Source organism: Lutra lutra, chromosome 18, assembly GCF_902655055.1.
Source record: "Lutra lutra chromosome 18, mLutLut1.2, whole genome shotgun sequence".
Classification (NCBI taxonomy): Eukaryota; Metazoa; Chordata; class Mammalia; order Carnivora; family Mustelidae; genus Lutra; species Lutra lutra.
In genome coordinates, this window is record NC_062295.1 from 39558564 (window position 1) to 39579831 (window position 21268).

At 49.5% G+C, this 21268-nt stretch overlaps 1 protein-coding gene across 3 annotated transcripts in view; it reads left to right on the forward strand.

Moving 5' to 3' along the window:
* The first annotated feature begins 300 nt into the window (after positions 1–300).
* Positions 301–21268, forward strand: part of C18H7orf50 (chromosome 18 C7orf50 homolog) — a 125406-nt gene continuing 104438 nt past the window's right edge. The window contains exons 1-2 of one of the 3 annotated variants that reach the window (XM_047712642.1): positions 301–341; positions 10532–10661. In XM_047712642.1, the coding sequence (XP_047568598.1) occupies positions 10533–10661 (129 nt within the window). In that variant the 5' untranslated portion in view covers positions 301–341; position 10532. Of the gene's footprint in view, positions 342–376; positions 641–1540; positions 1579–10531; positions 10662–21268 lie in introns of those variants that run through there. The other 2 variants (XM_047712641.1, XM_047712640.1) reach the window with 2 other exon arrangements.

Consider the following 21268-nt stretch of genomic DNA (forward strand, 5'->3'; position numbering starts at 1 on the left):
TTTAAGACGAATCTGGTGCGCGCAGACCGATCTCTCCGGGCGGTCCACCTGGGGTCGGCGGGCCTCCGCGGCCAAAATTGGGATGCGGCGCCCCAGTCCAGGCTGCCCGCGTACCGGGCGTTGCTAGGCAACTCGCGGCTCCCGGCAACAGGCAGCGCCCAGAGATGACGCCAACAGCGCGCGTCCGCACTTGGACCAGCCCCCTCGCGGCCGCCGTATGCCATTGGCCAGCGGGCAGACCGAGGCGGGTCTCGGCCAATGGGCGACGCCGCTCCGGAGGGCGGGACCGTGTTACTAGGGCGGTGCGCCTGCCGGAAGTCCGCGGCGGCGGCCACGCGCAAGTAGGTGAGGGTGGCGTGGTCGGGGGTCGGGGGTCGGGGGTTGCGGGGGGGATTCTACGTGAGTGCGGAGACTCGGCGGTTGGCGGGAGGGACTGGCGGAGTCCCGCAGACGGTGCGCGGGGATCGAGCGGCTGGCTGCCCCGGGCCGTGCCCCCCCCCCCAGCCTGTCATTCCTTTCGCCACAAGCCCCCCTTTGACAAGCGTGCGGTGGGCTCCGGCGCGTGCGCCTGCCCCAGGCCAGGGCTAGCGGCGGAACGATGCCACCTGGGACTCGCGTTCTGCGGGGACAGAATTAATAAGTAAGGTGGTGGTGGGCGCCTGCAGGGAAATGAGGAGGAGCAGGGCGTGGAGAGCCGGCCGCGTCGGTGTCCGCAGACACGGCGGGTGGAGGGGCTCCGGGCGCAGCTGCAGCCGCTGCGGCGAGAGCACAGGCCGGAGGGCGGGGGACAGGGGGGACGTCGGGCAGCCACGTGCGTCCCGAGGCCTAGGTGAGGTCGTGGACTCCTCCCCGAGCACAGTGGGAAGCCTCTGGAGGGTGTCGGGCAGAGCCTGACTTGGGCATTCTCCGAGGTATTCCGCAGGCTGTGTTGGAAATGGACTGGAGGGGCAGGGGCAGGGGCTCTTGAGAAACGCAGATGGGAGGGTGGTAGTGGTACAGGGAGTGGAAGGGAGTCACTGCCCTCTGGACGTGCTTTAGAGACAGTCAAGCTGGGCTAAGGGACACTGGAGTCGTGGGCCCACGTGGGTCCACACCACAGTCTTTAGCTTGAGCTAGAATCTGGATTTCCCGAGATGACCGTTTGTTCAGAGGACAAATGCACAGGAAGATGGGTTTGTGGAGGACCATCAGAAGTATCCATGTTTAAAAAAAAAAGAAGTATTCATGTTGATGCCTTGTGTTTGAGATGGTGTGTGATACAGTGATACAGTGTGTCACACTGTATTAGGTGATACAGTGCACTAGTGCAGTTTCCAGAGAAGTTCGAGGTGGCCAGGTCAACTACGGATACTTGGTGTTTAGAGCAGCACAGCAGGCTGAGATCAGTTAGCGGATGAATGTAGGCAGAGAGGAAACTGGGCTCATAGACTGGAGCCCTTTAGTGCCCAGGGCCAGGGAGGTGAAGGGGTAGGAGGAAAAGCAGGTGGTAGTGGGGTCTGTTTGGAAGCCAAGAGGAAAAAAGAATGTGGAGACTGAAGTGATCATCAGCTGTCAGATGCTGCTGTTAGGTCAAGTAAGGTGAGTGCTGAGAATCTGCCGTGGGGTTTCATGTCTGCGAGGAGCAAGCCGGACCGAAGTTTATTGTAGTTAAAGAGGTAAGGCTGGATTTTAATCAGTAATAACTGTTGCAGTAGGGCTAAGAACTGCCTGAACTGAATTCACCTTGGATTTGTCCAGAGCTGACTGAGGGAATAGGGATGGGAAGGGGAAGCGGCACTTAGTAGACTTAGGAAGTGAAAAACTACAAAAGCCGGGGAAGGGGTGTTGGTCCGTGTGAAACCGATGTGGGTTTGCTAACTGGCGCTTGTCAAAGGTAGGCTCCTACTCTTCCACAGAGCTGTCCGATGAGGCCCCATCATCGGGTGTCGCAGCATTGACTTTTCTCAGGCTGGCACTTTTTAAGGGTGCTAGGGTCATCATAGGGATGGGGCCTTGAGCTGTTAGAAACTGTATTAGTATTTTGTTCAAGTCTTTGAGGGCCAAGGTTGAGGACCGGTGGAGAGAGGAGCCTGGCTAGAGTTGGGTCATGGAGAGAGTCTTTGTCCTTATGGTGTGGTTGGTGATCTTGAGAACAGCTGAAGAGTGGCAGAAGCCTGGTGGGAAGGGTGTGGGAGGGAACAGGAGGGAAGGGGTTATGCAGTGCAGGTAGGTGGCTCTTGAGCAGGAGGAAGCAGAAACGGGGTAAAGAGTATGTGAGATCAAGAGAGTTTTTACGATGTGGGATATTTTGGTTGATTGAGTTGAAGGGAAGCTGGACCCGTGCAGGAGGGGAATTGTTCAGTGATGTGGCTGCGTAGGCAGGGCATGGAACCAGAGTGGAGGGTTTGGCCTCCATCGGAAAATGACAGGATCCATTGTAACAGGAGAAAAGGGTGGAGGGGTAGATGTGGGAGCTTGCAGAAGCTCCTTTCCAGTTGCTTTGATTTCCTCTGTGATCAGGAATTAAGGTCCTGTGAGAGAAGGGAGAAGACCTTGGCAGTTTGAGAGGAGAGGCTTGTCCAGGTGAGTGGCTGGTGAGGGGAAATGTGGTGGGATCACCGGTGAGGCTGAAGGATTTTTGGACCCTGGGGTGCTGGGGGTGGTGAGCTGCAAAGAGGGGCTTGGTGAGTGAGAAATTTGGAGCATTTGTAGTAACTGGGCTTTACGTTTGGCATTTGGAGGAGGGAGAGGGGAGGGTAAGTACCAGGAGAGCAAAATCCAGAGGCTGTTCTGTGTGGGCAAGTCAGAATGCAGACCAGTCTTGGATCAGAATGAACAAGAGCAAAGTCCCAGTCCCGGCACAGGAGCTGGGATTCCGCTCCTGGATTCCCCGGACAGATTTCCTCAAGGGTTGTGGATTGTGAGGGTGCACACCCTCCTCCAGGGGCCCTTCTTTGCAGCCTGCCTGACAGGACACATCAGAGGTATCATGCTCTGGGTGAGAGGGGGGCATTAGGGGCTATGGGTGGGGATTTCAGATTTAAGAAGACTCTTTGCCTATAGGCTGATTTTTTATTTTTTAAAGATCCTGTGGAGTTTCTTTTCAGCCCTGGAGACCCAGCAGCCTCAGCCCATTGGCGTTGACACTTCCTGACTAGTGACTGTAGCCAAGCCCAGATGGTTAGCTGGTCTCTGTGTGTCTGATGTGGGTCCTCAGCTTTCTGCTGGTGGAAGGGTTTGTTTGCTCCCCTGAAGACTTTTGAGCTGGTATTTTAAAAGAAAGGTTGTGTTTCTGCTTTTGTTGTAGAAATTACAGAAAAGTAGAAGGGGGGGGGAACCTTACTTGTAATTCTGACTCTCTAAAATGTTAATTTATTTTTTTTTTTTTTAAGATTTCATTTATTCATTTGACAGAGAGAGACACACAGGGAAAGAGGGGACACAAGCAGGGGCACAGGGAGAGGGAGAAGTAGGCTTCCTGCTGAGCAGGGAGCCCGATGAGGGGCTCAATCCCAGGATTCTGGGATCCTGACCTGAGCCGGAGGCAGATGCCCAAAGACTGAGCCTCCCAAGTGCCCCAAAATGTTAATATTTTAATGTATTTCCTTCTAGTGTTTTTCTTCGTACATACGTATCATTTTTCCTACAAAAGGAGGGTCACATTGTACATATGTAGGTTTCCGCCCGTCTTTTCCCTTTATGTTGTACCCTGAGCTCTTCCTGCCATGACTGAGTGCTTGGTGTGCTCAGGGCAGCCGTGCTCCTGTGCATGAATGAGTCATTCATTTGCCCGGTCCCCTATTGTTGGGTAGTTATGGGGTTTTCCGCTTTTTAATTGAAGAGGCGTTATCATTCCTTGTACAGTGCCATTGTCGTCCTTATATTTGAATCTCAGTCCATGATTATTTCATCAGGATAAGTTCTAGAAGTGGAATTACGGGCTAAAGCACTTGATAAATGTTATGAAATTGCCTTTTAAAAGGACTGTGCCAATTTATTCTCCTGTCAGTAGGCATGATAATGGCCTTTTCATCATTCTCTGGCTAACACTGAATAATAGAATTTCAAAAATAGTTTATATAAAAAAAGGCATTTTTAACCTATGTAATTAGTGAAGTAATACGTGCATTCAGCTGGAAACCTGCAGCGGTAGCGGGAGATGGAAAAGAACAGCAGCCCACGGCTGGGCCGGGCCGCGCCTCAGAGGCAAGCATTGTCTTCGGTCAGCTTCACAAACTGGGATCACTTCCAGACGTCCAGAGCACAGTGTGTGCCTCGGGTTTACCAGTTTTAGGCGTCATCTGTTGGTCCGCCCCTCTGATGGGTGCACCCCGGTTTCCTCACCCGTGTGCCGCCCTCAGCACTTAGCACAGGGCCTGGCACGCAGGGAGCACTTGGTGAAGGTGGATGCTCACGGCCACCGTTGCTACGAATAGCTTTCCTGACACCCCTGCCCCCTCCATGTGACCTTCCTCCCGGCCCCTAGATAAGGGGAGAACTTAACACTGGCGAAGCCTTATGAGCAGCTAGATGTTTTGCAGAAAAGCCTGTGAGGAAAAAGAAACACGAAGGAGGGGTCTCGAGCTTTCTGAGGTCGGGGCGCCAGGCCACTGAGCTGCTGCCGGCTTCGGAGGAAGGCAGCGAAGCTCCACCGTGGCTGCTTTCCTTGGCACCCTTCCTGGGTGTCGTCAGGCAGCTCCTGGGGACCCTGAGGAGCATTTGTTGGCTCTGGTTGTGCTGGATGCTTGGACACGCTCTCACGCCCCTCACGGCTGCTCTGAAATAGGATTATTGCTAAGGGCAAAAAAAGGAAGAAGGAAAACTGGTACAGGGGCATCATGTAGTTTAATTCATTACAGATCATTTGTGAGAGATTAGAGGGTTTTTTTTTTCTTTCTTTCTGTGTTTTAGTGGTTCACAGGGTTCTGTGACCATCACCGCAACCTGATTCCAGAATATTTTCCTTTTCCCAAAAGAAATGCAGTACTGTTCACAGTCACTCCCTACCCCTGTCCCCCCACCCCCACCCCGAGCAAACACCAGGCTACCTTCCTGTCTCTCTAATCACTCATTCTGGAAATTTCATATAAGCGAGGTTATACAATCTGTAGTATCCCGTGACTGGCCTGTCTCACATAGCAGGATGTTTTCAAGATTTATCCAGTCAGTTCTTCAGTCCCCCCTTTTTTTTGCCAAATAATGTTCCATTGCCTGGGCATACCACATTTTGTGATCTGGTTATCAGTTGTGGACATTCAGGTTGTTTTCACCTTTTGGATGTTATGACTAATGTTATGAACATTCACGTTTGAATTTTTATGTGGATGTGTTCATTTTCTTTGGTGGAGTTGTTGGGTCTTATGGTAACACAGTTAACTTTTTGAGGGTCCACTAGGTTTGGTACAATGTGGCTGTACCATTTTATGTCCCACCAGCAGTGAAGAAGGGTTCCGAGTTTTCCACATCATCAATATTTATGATTATCTGTCTTTTTGCTTATAGCCAACTTAGTGACTGTGAAGTGGCGAGTCATTTGATTTACATTTCCCTAACGATAAATGATGTTAAGCATCTTTTCTTGTCCTCATTGGCCATTCGTATGTCATCTGTGGGGTAGTCTGTGTTCAGGTTCTTTGTCCATTTTCAAATGGGACTGTTTTGTTGTTGTTGTTGAGATATAAAAATTCTTCATACATGGTGTTCACAAGTGTCTTTTAAGTTACATAACTTGTGAATATTTTTTTCCAATTCTTGACATTGTCTTTATACTTTCTTGCTGACATCATTTGCAACACAAAATTTTCTAATTTTGAAGAGTTCAACAATTTATGTTCTTTCTTTTGCTCCTTATGTTTTTGGTGTCATACCTGAGTCTGTTGCCTTATCCAGGGTCTTCAAGATTTACTCCTATGTTTTAGCTCTTACATTTAGGTTTTTGATCCATTTTGAGTTAATTTTTGCGTTTGGTGTAAGGTAGGGCTCTCAGTTCATTCTTTTGCATGTGGAAGTCCAGGTGTCCCAGCACCTTTTGTTAAAAAGTCTGTTCTTGGGCGCCTGGGTGGCTCAGTGGGTTAAGCCGCTGCCTTCGGCTCAGGTCATGATCTCAGGGTCCTGGGATCGAGTCCCGCATCAGGCTCTCTGCTCAGCAGGGAGCCTGCTTCCCTTCCTCTCGCTCTGCCTGCCTCTCTGCCTACTTGTGATCTCTGTCTGTCAAATAAATAAATAAAATCTTAAAATAAAAAAGTCTGTTCTTTCCCATTAAATTGTCTTGGCACCCTTGTTGAAAATCACCATAACTGTAAGGAAATGTCGTTTTCTGTAACAAACATTGATTGTCTCAAAGTCATGAGACACCGTCTCTTAGAACTATTAAAAGAAACCTTTTTATAATATGGAAAAGTCTCTCTTTTTAGCAAATAGACTTAGTGATTAAACTTTTTAATGATAACTTACAGAATGAATAAAGATTTAACTTAACTTTTATGGCAACTGGTATGTAAATATTTGCTAAACTTTCCTTATTTCTCCAACGAGGTAATTGGCTGACAGAGTCCTTTGTCTTTTCCAAGCCCTTGTGTCAACAGTCTCTTGTTCTTTCACGATTTCTTATTACACTGCTAATTGAAATTTGTAGCCTCTGGCTTTGAATACTTTTTTTAGATAAGGCTTAATTAAAGACTGTGGAGCTTGGAATTTTTCTGATTCTACAACAGTAAAACGCTTTCATTGTGCTGTAATCAGTCACAGCCCCAAATGGGGCAGAGGGAGCCCTCTATGCTGGCGCTGTGTCCTCTAGGATGTGGCCCTACGATCACCTGTTTCCTGGGTGTTCGGCACAGCTTGATATCCCAGGTTCATCTTAACACTTTACTTGCTCCAGACCAGGAATCTTAAGGAGCTCTGCACCCCCACCCGCACCCCTTTTTTAAAATAGAGAATGCTATTTAGAACCCAAATCTGGGCTTTTCATGTCTGCATTGCTTCTAGTCCCTTTACATTGTGACCACTCTATAGTTGCCCATCCCAGAATGCTTTCCCACTTTTGTTTGCCTTCGGGTAGCACTCACCATCTTCTCATGTATCCTATATTTGCGTCCCCCCATAAGCATGTGAACTGTGTGTGGATAGGTCTTTTGGACAGCCTGGCCCAGCCTAGAGCAGCTCATGGCCGGTGCTCAGCACCCTGCAGGTGGTAACAGAGTAACCGGCAAGTGACGACACAGGAGCGGAGCGCGCCTGCAGTGTGATTGCCGGGATTGCTGGGTGTTGGTGTGTGCACGCTTACTTCTACCAGCTAATACCTTCATGTAGTTGTCCCCTTATGTCTCCGTGGGAGCAGTTTTGCTTTGGGGGGAAATTTACATTTCGAAACATCTGTTCACAGTGAGAGGACAGGCTCAGGACACACCCAGTTCTTGGTCGCCTAGCTCTGCCTGTGCTACATGCTCTGTCCTTCACTGGCCTCCTGGGGGCCTCCTGCCACTGTGACTGTCTTGCTGCCTGTCACCTGTGCTCACTTTCTTCTGTTTTATATTCTTGGCAACCCCATGTAAAAGTGTTTTCTCATTTACTTAAATACATAGGTCTGTCTTTCCCATTAGAAGGGAAGCTTCATGAAATCAAGGCTCTTATTTGCCGTGCTGCTTGCCCTGTGCTCAGCATCTAGCACAGTGCCTGGCACAGAACTGGCTCTCAAAAAATATTTGCTGAGTGAGTTATATTTTTAATATTTTTTGATAGAGTCTAAAATGAATTCTGGTGTCAAGAGAACATTGGGTTTCTGTCTCTTTACCTGTATACACAGCCTTGAACGGCATGTCTAAAATTAAATAAAAAAAATATAGACATAAGTATGCAATAGATACATGTATTATGTGTGTGTGTGTGTAAAATCTGAAATATGGAGGATGAAGCCACTGGGAGTGAGTTTAGGATAAATAAAATGAAATACATTTTTATAATTTGTTAGGATAAAAGCTGGTATTAGTAGGCCTTGTAGGTAGAGTTTTGAAGGACTGGTATTAAAAAGTAATCTTCATTTTTTTTTCAAGTACAAAACCTTGAAAACAAAAACTAAGCTTTAAATAAATAGAAAGTTCCTTGTAACCCCACCCCGAGATATAAATAAAGGTAAATGTTTTGTTTATATCCTTCAGACATTTTATATGTATGTATACATAAGTATGTGTATATATGTTTTTGTGTATTTGTCTTATACACCTCCTCTATTACTATTTTTTAAATATTTTTAAAATTTTTTAAAAGATTTTATTTATTGTCAGAAGAGAGAGGGAGAGAGAGAGAACACAAGCAGGAGGAGTGGCAGGCAGAGGGAAAGGGAAAAGCAGACTTCCACTGAGCAGGGAGCCCAGTGCAGGGCTGGATCCCAGGACCCTGGGATCATGACCTGAACCGAAGGCAGAGGCCTTAACCCACTGAGCCACCCAGGTGCCCTCTAGTATTATTTTCTTTTTTTTTTTTTTTTATAGATTTTATTTATTTATTTGACAGAGAGATCACAAGCAGGCAGAGAGGCAGGTAGAGAGAGAGGAGGAAGCAGGCTCCCCGCTGAGCAGAGAGCCCTATGCGGGGCTCGATCCCAGGACTCCGAGATCATGACCTGAGCCGAAGGCAGCGGCTTAACCCACTGAGCCACCCAGGCGCCCCTAGTATTATTTTCTTAAAAATGAAATTGTATAATACTAAACATTGTGTTCTATGTTTTCCATTCTGTATCTGTAACACTATCTCATTTATTTTAATTATCAAGTTGATTTCCATTTTGCTGGTTTATTCTGATCTATTTATTTAATAATCCTTTATTAATGTGTGATTGGGTTGTTTCTACTAAAAACCACATGTATGAAAAGCAGTATGTAAATGTTTGCAGGTGCTGGTTATTAAGTTACCATCTCAGCTCCAAAAGCACATTTTACACTCCACATTGTGGTGCTCTGCAAAGTGCTTTTCTGTTTTCAGCTCCTTTTTGGCTCCACCCAAAGAGGGCAATGGAGAGACTGGAACAGGTCGGGTGGGTGGGGGTAAGGTGGGATGGGCAGCGGGGGTGGTGGCACTTCTTGCTCTAGCTGTTCCACTCAGTGCCACCCAGCAGTGGCCTTCACTGCAGCAGCAGGAGCTCATTCAGTTCCCCACAGCTCCCTCCAAGAATCAGTCTGGTTCACCACTCCGAGGTCTGTCCTCAGAAATTCTCCCAGAAATGCCCCCCAACCCAAGACTTCCCCACCCATTAGATGGCTCCCTTCGATGTCTGCCTTCAGATGTCCCCCCCTCAGACATCCCTCCTTTAGATATCCTCCCTCTGATGTCCCTCCCTAAGAGTTCCTCCCTCAGATGCCCTCCCTTGAGGTCCTTCCTCAGAGATCCCCTCTCTGACCTCTTCCCTCAGATGTTTTTCCCACAGACAACCTCCCTGAGATGTCCTCTCTCCAAAGTCTTCTTTAGATGCTTCCCCCACAGATGTCTCCCTCAGATGTCCCTCCCTCACACATCTCCTTCGGATCTCCCTTCATCTGACGTCCTTCCTTCAGATCTCCTCCCTCAGATATCCTCCTTCAGATGTCCCTCTCTCAGAATTCCTTCCTCAGAGGTCCTTCCTCAGAGGTCCCTCCTTCAGTTGTGCCCCCCCCAGACCTCCTCCCTCAGACATCCCTCTTTCAGATGTCCCCCCTCAGACCTCCCTCCTTCAGAGAGCCTCTCTCTGATGTCTCTCCTTTAGATGTCCCTCCCTCAGAATTCCCTCCGATGCCTTCCCTTGGAGGTCCTTCCTCAGAGGTCCCCTCTCTGACCTCCTCCTTCAGATGTCTTTCCCACAGATATCCTCCGTCAGAAGTCTTCCCTTAGATGTCGTCTCCACAGATGTCTCCCTCAGACGTCCTCAGATGTCCTCCTCAGACGTCCTTCCCTCAGACATCCCCACCCCGTAGACATCCTCCCTCGGACTTCCTCCTTCAGAGGAGTCCTCTCAGAGGTCCCAGCAGCAGCCAGTGCCCCTCAGTGGAGGGCTGTCCACTATGACCTCTCTGACATGCTTCTAGGTTCTGGTACTTCATCCAGTTCTTGGTTTCCCCATGGCACAATCACATAAATGAAATGGGTTTTAGAATTCACAGGCCTCTTTCTGTTCTTCTACATGGAGTTCTAGATACTACTGTGCTTGAGAAAGTAGACATAATCAGACGCTTCTCAGATTGTGTGTCCTTCCTTCTGTGTAGCCCTGGTTGATACTTCTTTCACAATCCAAGGAGGCCATCCCAGACACATCGTGGTCCCCTCCACCCCTTGGTGACCGAATGCCCTAGTGGCAGGGTACATGATGGTCACCTGCGGCCTTTGAGGATGCAGCTTCTCCAGCTGATGGGAAAAGAGAACTGGGGATGTGACTTTGTTTTAATTTGTATATACCGTATTTTCTGAAATACCTTTGTACTTCTTCAGCAGTGGGAGAGTCCTCTTCCTCCTTTGTTTAAAATGTCCCAGAGCCTGAGACCTTTTATTTCCCATGTATTTTAGCAAGTCGCCTTCTCTGTTGCAGGATGGCAAAACAGAAGAGAAAAGTTACTGAAGTGACAGAGAAAAAGAAGAAAAAACTCAAGAAGGCGTCTGCAAAAGAGAACCTGCTGGCACCCGAAGCCATGCCGGGGACTAAGCAAGCGCACCCCAAGGTAGGCGCACGTGGGGGTCGTGGCGGCCTCACCTCGTTTCTTCACTGGGAGGCAGCTGGGGCTTGGATTGCTGGTGTCTGTCCGGGGGGAGCAGAGGATGGAACACGGGACATGTGGACACACTTGGTGCCTTCTAGAGGGCACTGTAAAACAAATAAGGGGTCAGCAAAATTTAGGTTTGAGCAGCCGCCTGATCTGCAGACTGCTGTTTGGGGTGCCGTGCTGCAAAGGGCCCTGGATGGATGGGCTTGGCCCCGCGGTGGTGGCACGGTGACAGGGCGGCGCGGGCTGGAGCTGGCCCTTCGAGCAGCGCTCTCAGGGGTGGGCCGGCGCGGCGTGCACAAGGAGGGCTGCCTCGGGGAATGCATGGAACGTGGCCTGAGACTCTGTCTGTACTCAGAAATTCAGATCATAACATAAAAATGTTCGTGTCTAGCATGACGTAAGTCTGCCACAAAAGTAGGTATGTGCATTTAAATTTGTTTTCTGTTACCACCACGTTCTGAGTGTTAACATTTCTCTTTATTGAGTGGTCTTTACAGTTCCTACCATGCAGATGATCAAAATGGCGTAAGATATTATAAGTTCTGACAAATTGTTGCACATAAAGTAAAATTTGAGCAGGTATACAGCACGTAGTGATGGGGCAGCTTTTCCCTGTTCATGCGTCTGTGGGTGAGTGTCCCTGTTCCTCGAGTGGGACAAGGCTGAGTGTGGGTGTTGGTCCTGTTTCCCATGCTTGCCTATAAGCCCTGAACAGCCTTGTTCACATCAGTGAGTGAGGATGGAAGTTTGGTCGTAACGGCATTCTTAAATCCTCAAACTTAGAGACGGTTAATGTGATTTGGGGCACATTTGATCAAAATTTATTTTTAAAGATCTGCCATTAGATGACAACTTGACTAGATCCTTCTTCAGTTCTCCTGAAGAAAGAATTGGAAACCACCAGACTCAGTCAAGGATGTGTTGCTGGGGTAGTTGGGGTTGACTTCTGAGTATTTCAAATTCTGTCATTGTTTAGTGCCCCCAAGGTGTTTATGCCCTCAGCAGTGTTCCCTGGTAAGACTGAGGTGACAGGTGGCTTTTTAAAAAAAGATTTATTTATTTTAGAGAGCGAGAGTGTGCATGCTCACATGAGCAGGGGAAGGGGCAGAGGGAGAGGGAAAGAGAGAATCCAAGTAGACTCCACAAGGAGCTCACGACCCTGAGATCATGACCAACCCAAGTGGAAATCCGATGCTCAACCCAGCGCCCCAGCAGGTGGCTTTTTCTCCACAAAACAGGGAAAGGACCATTGTGCAGGGGGAGGAGGAGAGGAGGGTCCACCTGACAACCAGCCAACTTCCTGGCTGTGGGCCATTCTAGCTTTTTCTCAGAGCAGGTTCAGAATGACTGCTAGTGGCATTAGGGCCCTGGGAGTGTGCTCCTGAGACCACCTGTGCCACGCGGCTGCCTGGGCGAGTCTCAGTATCCTTCAGGGTATGTGCGGCTGCTTTGATGACTGTTGGTCCAGGTCACTGGATGCATCCACTGAGGCATCTCTGTGCTTCTGAGAGGCGCTGTGAGCTCATTCATCTCCCCGTGGCCGTAGCAGTCCAGGGGCCCTGGGGTGGGTGCCCAGGTGAGTGCGGGGTGTGTACGGAGAGAAGATGCTCAGCTGCGGCCGTGGGGCCCGGGAGGTGTGGGGGTGAGCAGGGAGCAGGACCCTCACTGCTTCTGGGTACCCTTTTCCTGCATGCTCTTGGCAGAGAACCTACCAAATGTGGCAGCTCATCTGATCACAAGGCCAGTCTGCTCCTGTGTGTGGAAGTGTGGCAGTTCACATAGTGTCAGTGTCAGGAACCTGGCTGGCATCAGTGGCGCCTGCGTCTTGCTCTGAGTGCGGGCTCTTCACAAACCTGTGACCCCCCGGGCCAATTCTTGTTAGGCTCTGTGCTCAGCCGCTTGAGCCCTGACTGGGTCTGTTCTTCCGCTTTCCGGCTCCCAGATGGAAGCTGGCATCTGGAGAGCTCCTCGAGCTGCTGCTCGGTGCTTCAGTGCACCCTTGGTTCCTACAGAGCCGCAGTTACACATGATTTTCTTGGGCTCTTGCTAGGATACTTTCCTGCTGCTTCTAAAGTTCTATTTCTTTCTCTTTTTCTTTTCTTTTTTTTTTCTAAAGATTTTATTTATTTATTCATGAGAGACATAGAGCGAGGCAAAGGGAGAAGCAGGATCCCTGCAGAGCAGGAGCCCAATGCAGAACTTGATCCTGGGACCCTGGGATCATGACCTGAGCTGAAGGTAGATGCTTAACCAACTGAGCCAACCAGGTGCCCTAGACTCCTTTAATTTCTTTAAAATAAGCCCCATACAGGGGTGCGTGCCTGAGTAGCTCAGTCAATTGAGCATCTGGTTCTTGGTTTTGGCTCAGGTCATGATCTCAGGGTCCTGGGATCAAACTCCCCGTTGGGCTCTGTGCTCAGTACAAAGTGCCTGAGATTGTCCCGCTCCCTCCCCCTCTGCCCCCCCCAAGTTGTACACATACACATTTGTTCTCTCTGTCTCACACATAAAAAAATAAATCTTTAAAATATAAAATAAACCCCATAGTATCACCTTGGTGAGTTTTAATTTTGTCACAGAACTTCCAGCTTTCCTTTCTTGATCTTTGCTTGCTGGTGGGACCCACAGACAGTGTGGGTTTATGGTAGACGCCGGTATGGGTTAGAATTTCTGCGCAAGATGCAAGGTGATACTCTGTGTTAAGTTCAGGTCATTTTTTTTTTTAAAGTATGTGATTGTTTTTTGTTATTAAAGTACACGTTGATTGTACTTATATATATTCCATATATGTTCTCATATATATTGTACTTACATATATTCCAAACAGAAGAGGAGCTTCTGGTTTCTCTTTTGATGATTAGATTTTTGTTTGGTTTATAACATAGTGGAGGAGGTTCCTGGTAGAGGCACGTGCACTTTTGCTTCCTTTTTTGTCCCTGGGTGTAGAGGCTTGGTGGCAGGCTGGCCCAGCCAAGGAGCAGGAAGTGGGCTTTGAAACCCGCTTGTGGCCTGCAGAGGAGAGTGAGTGCGAAACCGGGACTGGCCAGCAGGGGTCGCAGCCCCTCTGCCTTCAGGCAGCAGGCGCTTGTTTGCCCCAAAGAGTTCCAGGCCCCCGGAGGACTTTTAGGTGGGTCTCCCAGTGAGGTGCTGTGCTTTCGGGCTTGTGTCCCGAAGACCGCTTCTTATACTGTCAGTCTCCCAGGGACGTGGAGACCTCTCTGAGAGGACACACCTTGGTCTATCCTGATAAAAGTATTTCTTTACTCTGTGGTTCTCATGGGAAATTATGGAAAAGCAGTGTCAGGCAGTTTTCTAAAGAGAGAACATTGACCGCTGCACCTACTCTTAAGGAGGGTGGGTGGGCCGGGCCTGGAGAGCACATCCTATTACCCTGGGAGCTCATGGAAAAGTACTGTGCTGTCCCCCCACTGCCCTGGCTCCAGGATCAACCTCTGGAATCCACATGAAGAACAGAGAAGCCTCTGTCCCCACTTGGACCACTGTGTTGTCCTCCCGGGACTCTCCGTCTGGATAGGCCTATGGGACCCTGTGTGGCCACTTCCCACAGCACAGGAGCCCTGAGCCTGTGCCAGGAGAGCTGACGTTTCCCCAGTGCTCGCCCTCTGTGGCCCCTGGGGGCAGCTTCCTCAGAGCCAGACTTCCCACTGGGATCGGGGGGCCTCGGCACACCCAGTGGGCTCATCTCTGTTTGACTTTCATGCACTCTGGAACATAGAAAGCATCTATACAGCCCCGGACACCCCGAACCTCCCGTTCCACTCCTTCGTTTGTGTGGCTCACTAGTCCATTAACCTGCCAAGGCCCGTGTGGGTCTGCATCTCGGAGAAGAGGGTGTGTGTGTGATGTCCTGGGATAGGGCAGAGCCCTCCTGCTGCCTTCCTTGGTGCTTGGTAACTGGTTCTGGCTGGCTGGCCACAGGCTTTACTAAGGACATACTGCCTTAGTATGTCCTACACCTAGCAGGCACTACACCTTCTCCCGCTGTTGTGCTGGGTGGGCGACCCAGGGGTCTGGGATGGGGTCCACAGGCCTATCTTCTTCCATCCTTCTTCCGAGTATGATGTCCTGGACCACAGGGTCTCCATCCATTTCCTGGCTTCTTGAAACTGTCCTGTGAGCCTGGGCTTTGGGACTGGGCAGTCAGACCTTCAAGTTGCTGGTCCCCTTCCACTGAGAGGGTGGCAAAGATTAAATCTTAGACAGCAGGCGTATTCAGAGGGGCTGTGACCCCATTATCAGCTGGCACAGGAAAGGGCAGGAGGTCATGGTATTGCTTCCTGCAGGTCTCCCCAGCCCTGCTGAGGAGATCCTCCATGGTTTAGTTTCTGTCCCAGACACTGAGCCACATGCCTGGGAAATGGCCTCCCGTGGCTGTCCCCTCGGACCAGTCAGGCTGCTACATGCCTTGACCAGCACGTGGGAGGGGCTGCTGTGGTACCCATGGCCTGAGCTGTCCAGAGACAGGAGGGGTGGCTGGCGGTGAGCAGGGCCCTTCTCCCTTCATCTCTCAGGTGAGAACCCCTGTGTTTGCAGAGCACCGGAGTTCTCACGGGACAGCACTGGGGTGCCCTAGGCCGAGGTGTGGCTGTTGTCCTGACTTCATGCATGAGTCGACCAGAGAGGCTGGTACTTGCTTGGTCATCTGGCCAGCTGGGATAGAGCAAAGACTCACAGTTGGGTTTCCTGCATCTGGCTACCTTTTGGAGCACCCGAGGAAGACCAGGACGGGGAGCTGCAGCGTTGCCTGCCCTGGCCCTTTAGGATAACTGGATGGGGAGTGCCAGTCAGTGGGCCACTCAGCCACGTGCTTCTGGCAGCAGTGCCCGGCACCGTATAAGGAATATACCCGGCTCCTTTCTGGCATCTGCTCTCACACTGTAAATGTTGGTGATGTGCTTGGGAGAAAGACCTCGGATTTGACGAGCAGACCGTCCCACATTGGGAATGACAGTGCATTCCTGAAGTCTGGAGGGCATGGTGACAGTAATAGCCACTTTTCTTCTTTCAGAATGTGATGTGCTGTGCATAAGCTGTTGGGCTCCCAAGTTCCTTACGTGCCCCCTGTGTTTTCACGGGCCCTGCAGGAACGTGGCCAGTGACAGCAGGGCTGGACATGGCCCGGGCTCCACACTGCCATACTCAGAGTGCTCGGAGTGTTGCTTATCTGGAAGGGAAGCAGCTACCCCATCTTTTTTCCTTCCTATGTAATCTCGAAAATGGGATAGGAGCTACGGGCATCAAGCCAACAAGCACTTTATAAAACCATCAAATGAGGTTGTGAACTTTATGGCCTTGAGAATTTGCTCAGAGCCAAAATACTTCATTCCAGTGGTATTTTGCTTAAGAAATATTACGGGTCTGGCAGTAGATTTTTTTGTTGTTAAACTGGTGGGGGTGAGGGGATGCTAATCTTTATAGGGAGCTCCCCGGGAGCCTAAATTGGTTTTCCAGCAGAAATTCCCCTCTGCCATCGTTTTGTTTTCTATTTGGTGACTATTGAACACTTAAGTTGTCAACCAGCTGGGGTTATAAACCGACCGACTTCAGGGCTAAGGGAGTTGAGAGGAAAGGCAGACCCAGAGAAGTTCCGTAACTCCCCTGAGGCCCATGGTAAGTTGGTGGGAGGCCGAGGTCCCCTTGTCCTGTCTCGGTAACCTAGCTCAGCCTCCTCCTGAGTTCTTTCCTTTTTGTGGCCGAGTAACACTCCGCTGTACTTAGCACGCATTCGGTCCTCCGTTCACCAGATTGCGGACATTTGGGGTGTTTCCAGTTTGGGGCTAGAATGAGCATGCTGTGAATATGTGTGTGTAAGGCTTCCTGTTTTCATTTCTCTTGGGTAAATTCTCAGGACTCAGGTGGACCACATGGTAAGTGTGTGTTTACTTTTTTAAGAAGCTGCTAAGCTGTCTCGAAAGTGGCTGCCCCAGTGCACGTTCCTGCCAGCAGTACATGAGGGTTCCATATGCTCTGTGTATCTGCCCACACGTGGTATTGTCAGTTTTTAAAATTTTGGCCACTCTCGGGAATGTAGTTATGTCTTGCTGTGTGTGTGGTTTTAAAAGGCACCTTTTTTGAGGTATAATTGACTTGGAGTAAACTGTTCGTTCTTGTGGTTTTTCACTAGCATTTCCCTGATTGCTGGTGGCATGAGCATCTTGTGTGCCTTCTGGCTGCAGTAAGTTAAGTTATCTTTGGTGACGTGTTTGCTCAGCTCTCTTCTCCATTTTTGTTGGGTTATTTTCTTATGGTTGAGTTTTGAGAGTTGGTTACATATTTTGGATACAGGGCTTTTATCTGATTTCTGTTTTGCAAGCATGTTTCCCCTAGTCTGTAGCTGCCCTTCTCATTTTGTGAGCAGTGGCTCTTGAAGAGCAGAAGTTCTGAATTTTGATCAAGTCTGGTTTCATCAGTGTTTCTTTATGGTTTGCACTTTCTGTTAACGTGTCCTTTGGCTCACTGTGTCCTGCAGGGGACCCCGAGTCCCCCGTGTGGCTCTTCCTCATTGGTTGTAAGTTCTACTTAACATTTCCCTGGAGCGCATCGTGTCCTCTCAGCCTCGCTGGTAACAGTTGTTTACCTTGTTTCTGTGTTTACCTGTGGAAACGCCTGGTGAGCGCACGTGTGTCTGCTGTGTGCATGTGCGTGACTGCTTCTCGTGGGCTCACACCTGGAAATGGAGTGGCAGGTGGGAGGATCGGTAGGTGAACACGTGGTACACAGTGTCCAGGGGCCCCACTGCTTCTCTGTCTGGTGATCTGGTGGGTGCAGAGTAGGACCTGCTTGTTTGTTTGTTTAGAGAGTTGGGGGGGCAGAGGCAGAGGGAGAGGGAATCCTCAAGCGGACTCCCTGCAGAGTGCAGCATCAAACACGGACCTCCATCTGAGTAGGGCCTCTTTTAATTTGTATTTTCCTAATCACGAGGGACCAAGATGGTTTCTAGTCATTCTTTAAGGATTTGTCTTTCTCCATGAATTTCCTCGTCACATCTTTTGTCTTTCTTTCTTTATTTTTTAAAGATTTTATTTATTTATTTGACAGACAGAAATCACAAGTAGGCAGAGAGGCAGGCGGGGGGTGGGGGGAGGCAGGCTCCTTGCTGAGCAGAGAGCCTGATGCGGGGCTCCATTCCAGGACCCTGAGATCATGACCTGAGCTGAAGGCAGAGGCTTTAGCCCACTGAGCCACCCAGATGCCCCCTTTTGTCTTTTTTTAAAGAAATGTTTTCTTTTTGTGCGTGTATTACATGTACTTTCTTCCAGTTTGACTTTGATGCTGACGTTCTCCATGTGTGCATGCTGATGTCAAACCTGTCTGGTATCTTATGATAAAGGGTGCCTTCTCTCTTCCACAATTATGAACATATTGTCTTACATATTTTTTTCTAAATTTTGTTGCATAATAGCCCATTAACTTGTCACGCCGTTATTTATTTAACTTGCTTCTTGCCACATTGTGTGATTCTTCAGTTTTTATAAAAGCATGTTTTAATACTGAATAGAGTAAGTACTTACTGTTTTGGGGATGGTGTTCTTGGCCTTTGTCACATATTTTCTTCTTTGTATGAGATTTGGAATCGGCTTTCAGGTTTCATGATAAGTCCTTTGTGGTTTATTGGGGGGTAGTTTTTAATGTCCTTCATGTAAGTGTCATGCTTTTCTCTGAGGAGATCTCCGTATCTCTCCAGGAGTGAGTGACCTGGACAAGGCTCCTGCAGCCAACACAGAGCAGACTCCCTTGGTCTGTTTTTTGAGTCACATAACATCAGGCTACAGGTTGGCGATGGTGGCTGGTCCGTGAGGAGCTATGGTCCTGTTGTGGCCCGTACCAGACAACCCCCAGGCCCCTTGGTGCCTGCTCTGGCCTTCCCGCTGTCCCTGCTCGGCCACACGGTATGGCCCTCCTCTCCTTCTGCCCACATTCCTTTCTGAAATTGAGCTTTCCGGCCCGGCCAACCTTTTAATTTTCTTCTACTTCTTCTTTTCTCACATTCTCCGTGTTGACCCCTCACCTAACTTTTCTCTAACCGATCAAACGTAGTGGCAGCTCACTGGGATCAGACTGGGACATTTAACCTGTTCAGCAAATATATATTAAAGATTGTTTTTTGTTCTGCTGCAGACACGAGTTTTATTTAATGTTGAATTAACATATATTTTTTTTAAGATTTTATTTATTTATTTGACAGACAGAGATCACAAGCAGGCAGAGAGGCAGGCAGAGAGAGAGAGGGAAGCAGGCTCCCTGCTGAGCAGAGAGCCTGATGTGGGACTCGATCCCAGGACCCTGAGATCACGACCTGAGCCGAAGGCAGAGGCTTTAACCCACTGAGCCACCCAGGCGCCCCTGAATTAACATACTTAAGAGATCATGTTTAGGAGATTATCAGACTGCTCGTTACTGTATACATTGTTCCGTCAACTCTAATAATGGATCGATTTTATAGAGGGAGGTGAGTCAAGGAAGGTGATTGTTTGTTTGTTTGTTTTTTAAATGAGGGTTGGGGTAGAGTTTAGAGGACTTTGGGGCGGCCCCCTGTTTGTAGTAACCGGCAGTGGCTTTCCTCACATATAACTTGTAGCAAAGCACCCAGTATGTAAAACTGTACTTGTATTCGATAGCTGGTTAATTTACCATGTTGCTTAACATCTGGGTTTACAATCACATCAGTCACTGTTGGGGTGGGAAAAATTGCACGAAACATGAGAAAACCCAATGATGAAGGGGTTCTGACCTTGGAAGTAAGTAGTATTTCTCACTGATTTCCTCCCATTTGCATTAAGTAGCAAACACTGAGCGGATCGGCCTAAGAAGGGGAGCCTGACGCAGGCCTGACCTTGGCTTGGATGTGTCCAAAAGAATGGAAAGGGCCTGTGTCTGTGGCCATTTTTCATTTCCATACGTGCTTGCAAAGCATTTGGTAAAATTTAACATCCATACATAATTAAAAACAATCTCTTAACCCCCCTCTCCGAAATAATCCTCTTCCCCTTAAAAAAAAAACAGTAAAAGTTTATTACAGAATCAGACACCTCTTTTTTTTTTTAATTAAAAAAATATTTTATTTATTTGTCAGAGAGAGAGAGCAAGTGAGAGAGAAAGAGCACACAAGCAGAGGGAGCAGCAGGCAGAGGGAGAAGCAGGCTCCCCGCAGAGCAGGGAGGCCGATGCGGCACTCGATCTCAGGACGCCGGGATCGTGACCTGAACCAAAGGCAGACGCTTAACCAACTGAGCCACCCAGGCATCCGCAGGCACATCTTTTTAGATCTTACTTCAGCAGAAAGATGCTCCCAGAATTGTCAAAAGGCTGAGGAAATTCAGGGCGGCTCTGCCACTGGGCTCTCCACCTTGGGGGGCCCTAGCCTTTGAGTCCCTCCCCTCGTCCTGGGAGGCCACCAGAGCTAAAGTTCAGACTTGTGGGCACCTGCAGATCACCTCAGGACAGAATGGCCCTCATGTCTTGCCACGTCTCTGGGTTCTAGATTCTGGGAACCACTCAGTTTGGGCCTGGGGGTTCCCTACTCTTGTCAGTTTTTGGACACTTTAAGAAAGTGGCTGGTTTTTGTACTTGGCCAGCCTTTTGGTCACCATGCCTCTCCCCCACCTCAGAGAGTTGATCTAAATCAAATCAGGGCTTGGCCAGCTAGGAGCCGTCTGAGGCTCTGTGGGCCGTGTGGTCTGTGTCACTGCTCAGCCTGTATGTAGAGGAGCAGGGCACCGACAGTGTGTAAGCAAACGGCCACAGCCAAATAAAGTTTATTTACCAAAATAGGCGGGCATGGGGCACTTGGCCCAGAGTTTGCATTCCTGGTCTAAACAGTCTGGCCCACCCGTGCTGGGCCCTGGCCCCCACAGCTGCTCCCAACCCACATTTGTTCCTTGCTCTGGAGCAGCACTCCCTGATGGAGGTCTGGCAGCTCAGGCTGCACATCTCCTGGCCCCAAGTGACTGGGTCTCCACAGTGTGAAAGGAAGCCCAGGACCTGTACTTTGGGTAAGGGACAGCCCTTCTCGGGGGGCCCTGGGAAGGCTGGCAGGCCTCTGGGTTTGTCCTAGGGACTGCTGAGGGCCCTGTGTCATGGGGGGGCAGTTGCCTTGGGCACTGCCACACAGAGGGCTAAGGAGAAAAAGAACACAACATCTCTGAATGGCAAGAAAACATTTGATTTTAAATATAAAATTAGTATCTACGTAGACAGGAAGTGGAACCACCAGTGGGTGCTAGTGTGCTGAGCTGGGACACCTGTGGCCTCTTCTGGACACAAGCCCTGACGGTCCAGGGTGCAAGTGGGTGGCCCGCTAGTCATCTGCGTCCCCTGGTCCCTGGTTCCTGTGTCCCATGGGGAGGCCACTGCTGAGATCCTGGCTGCAGCTTGTCAGGGGAAACGAACACAGAGCACAGAGGCCCTGACCGGCGATCTCAGAGGGAACCCTGTCTCGGGGTTTAAAGGCTGGTAGTACACCTTAAAGGCTGCAGAGGCTAAAACCTTTTGGTGCTGTGCTAGGGGACATCTGGCCTCTCGTTGCCCAACCTCCATGTGGG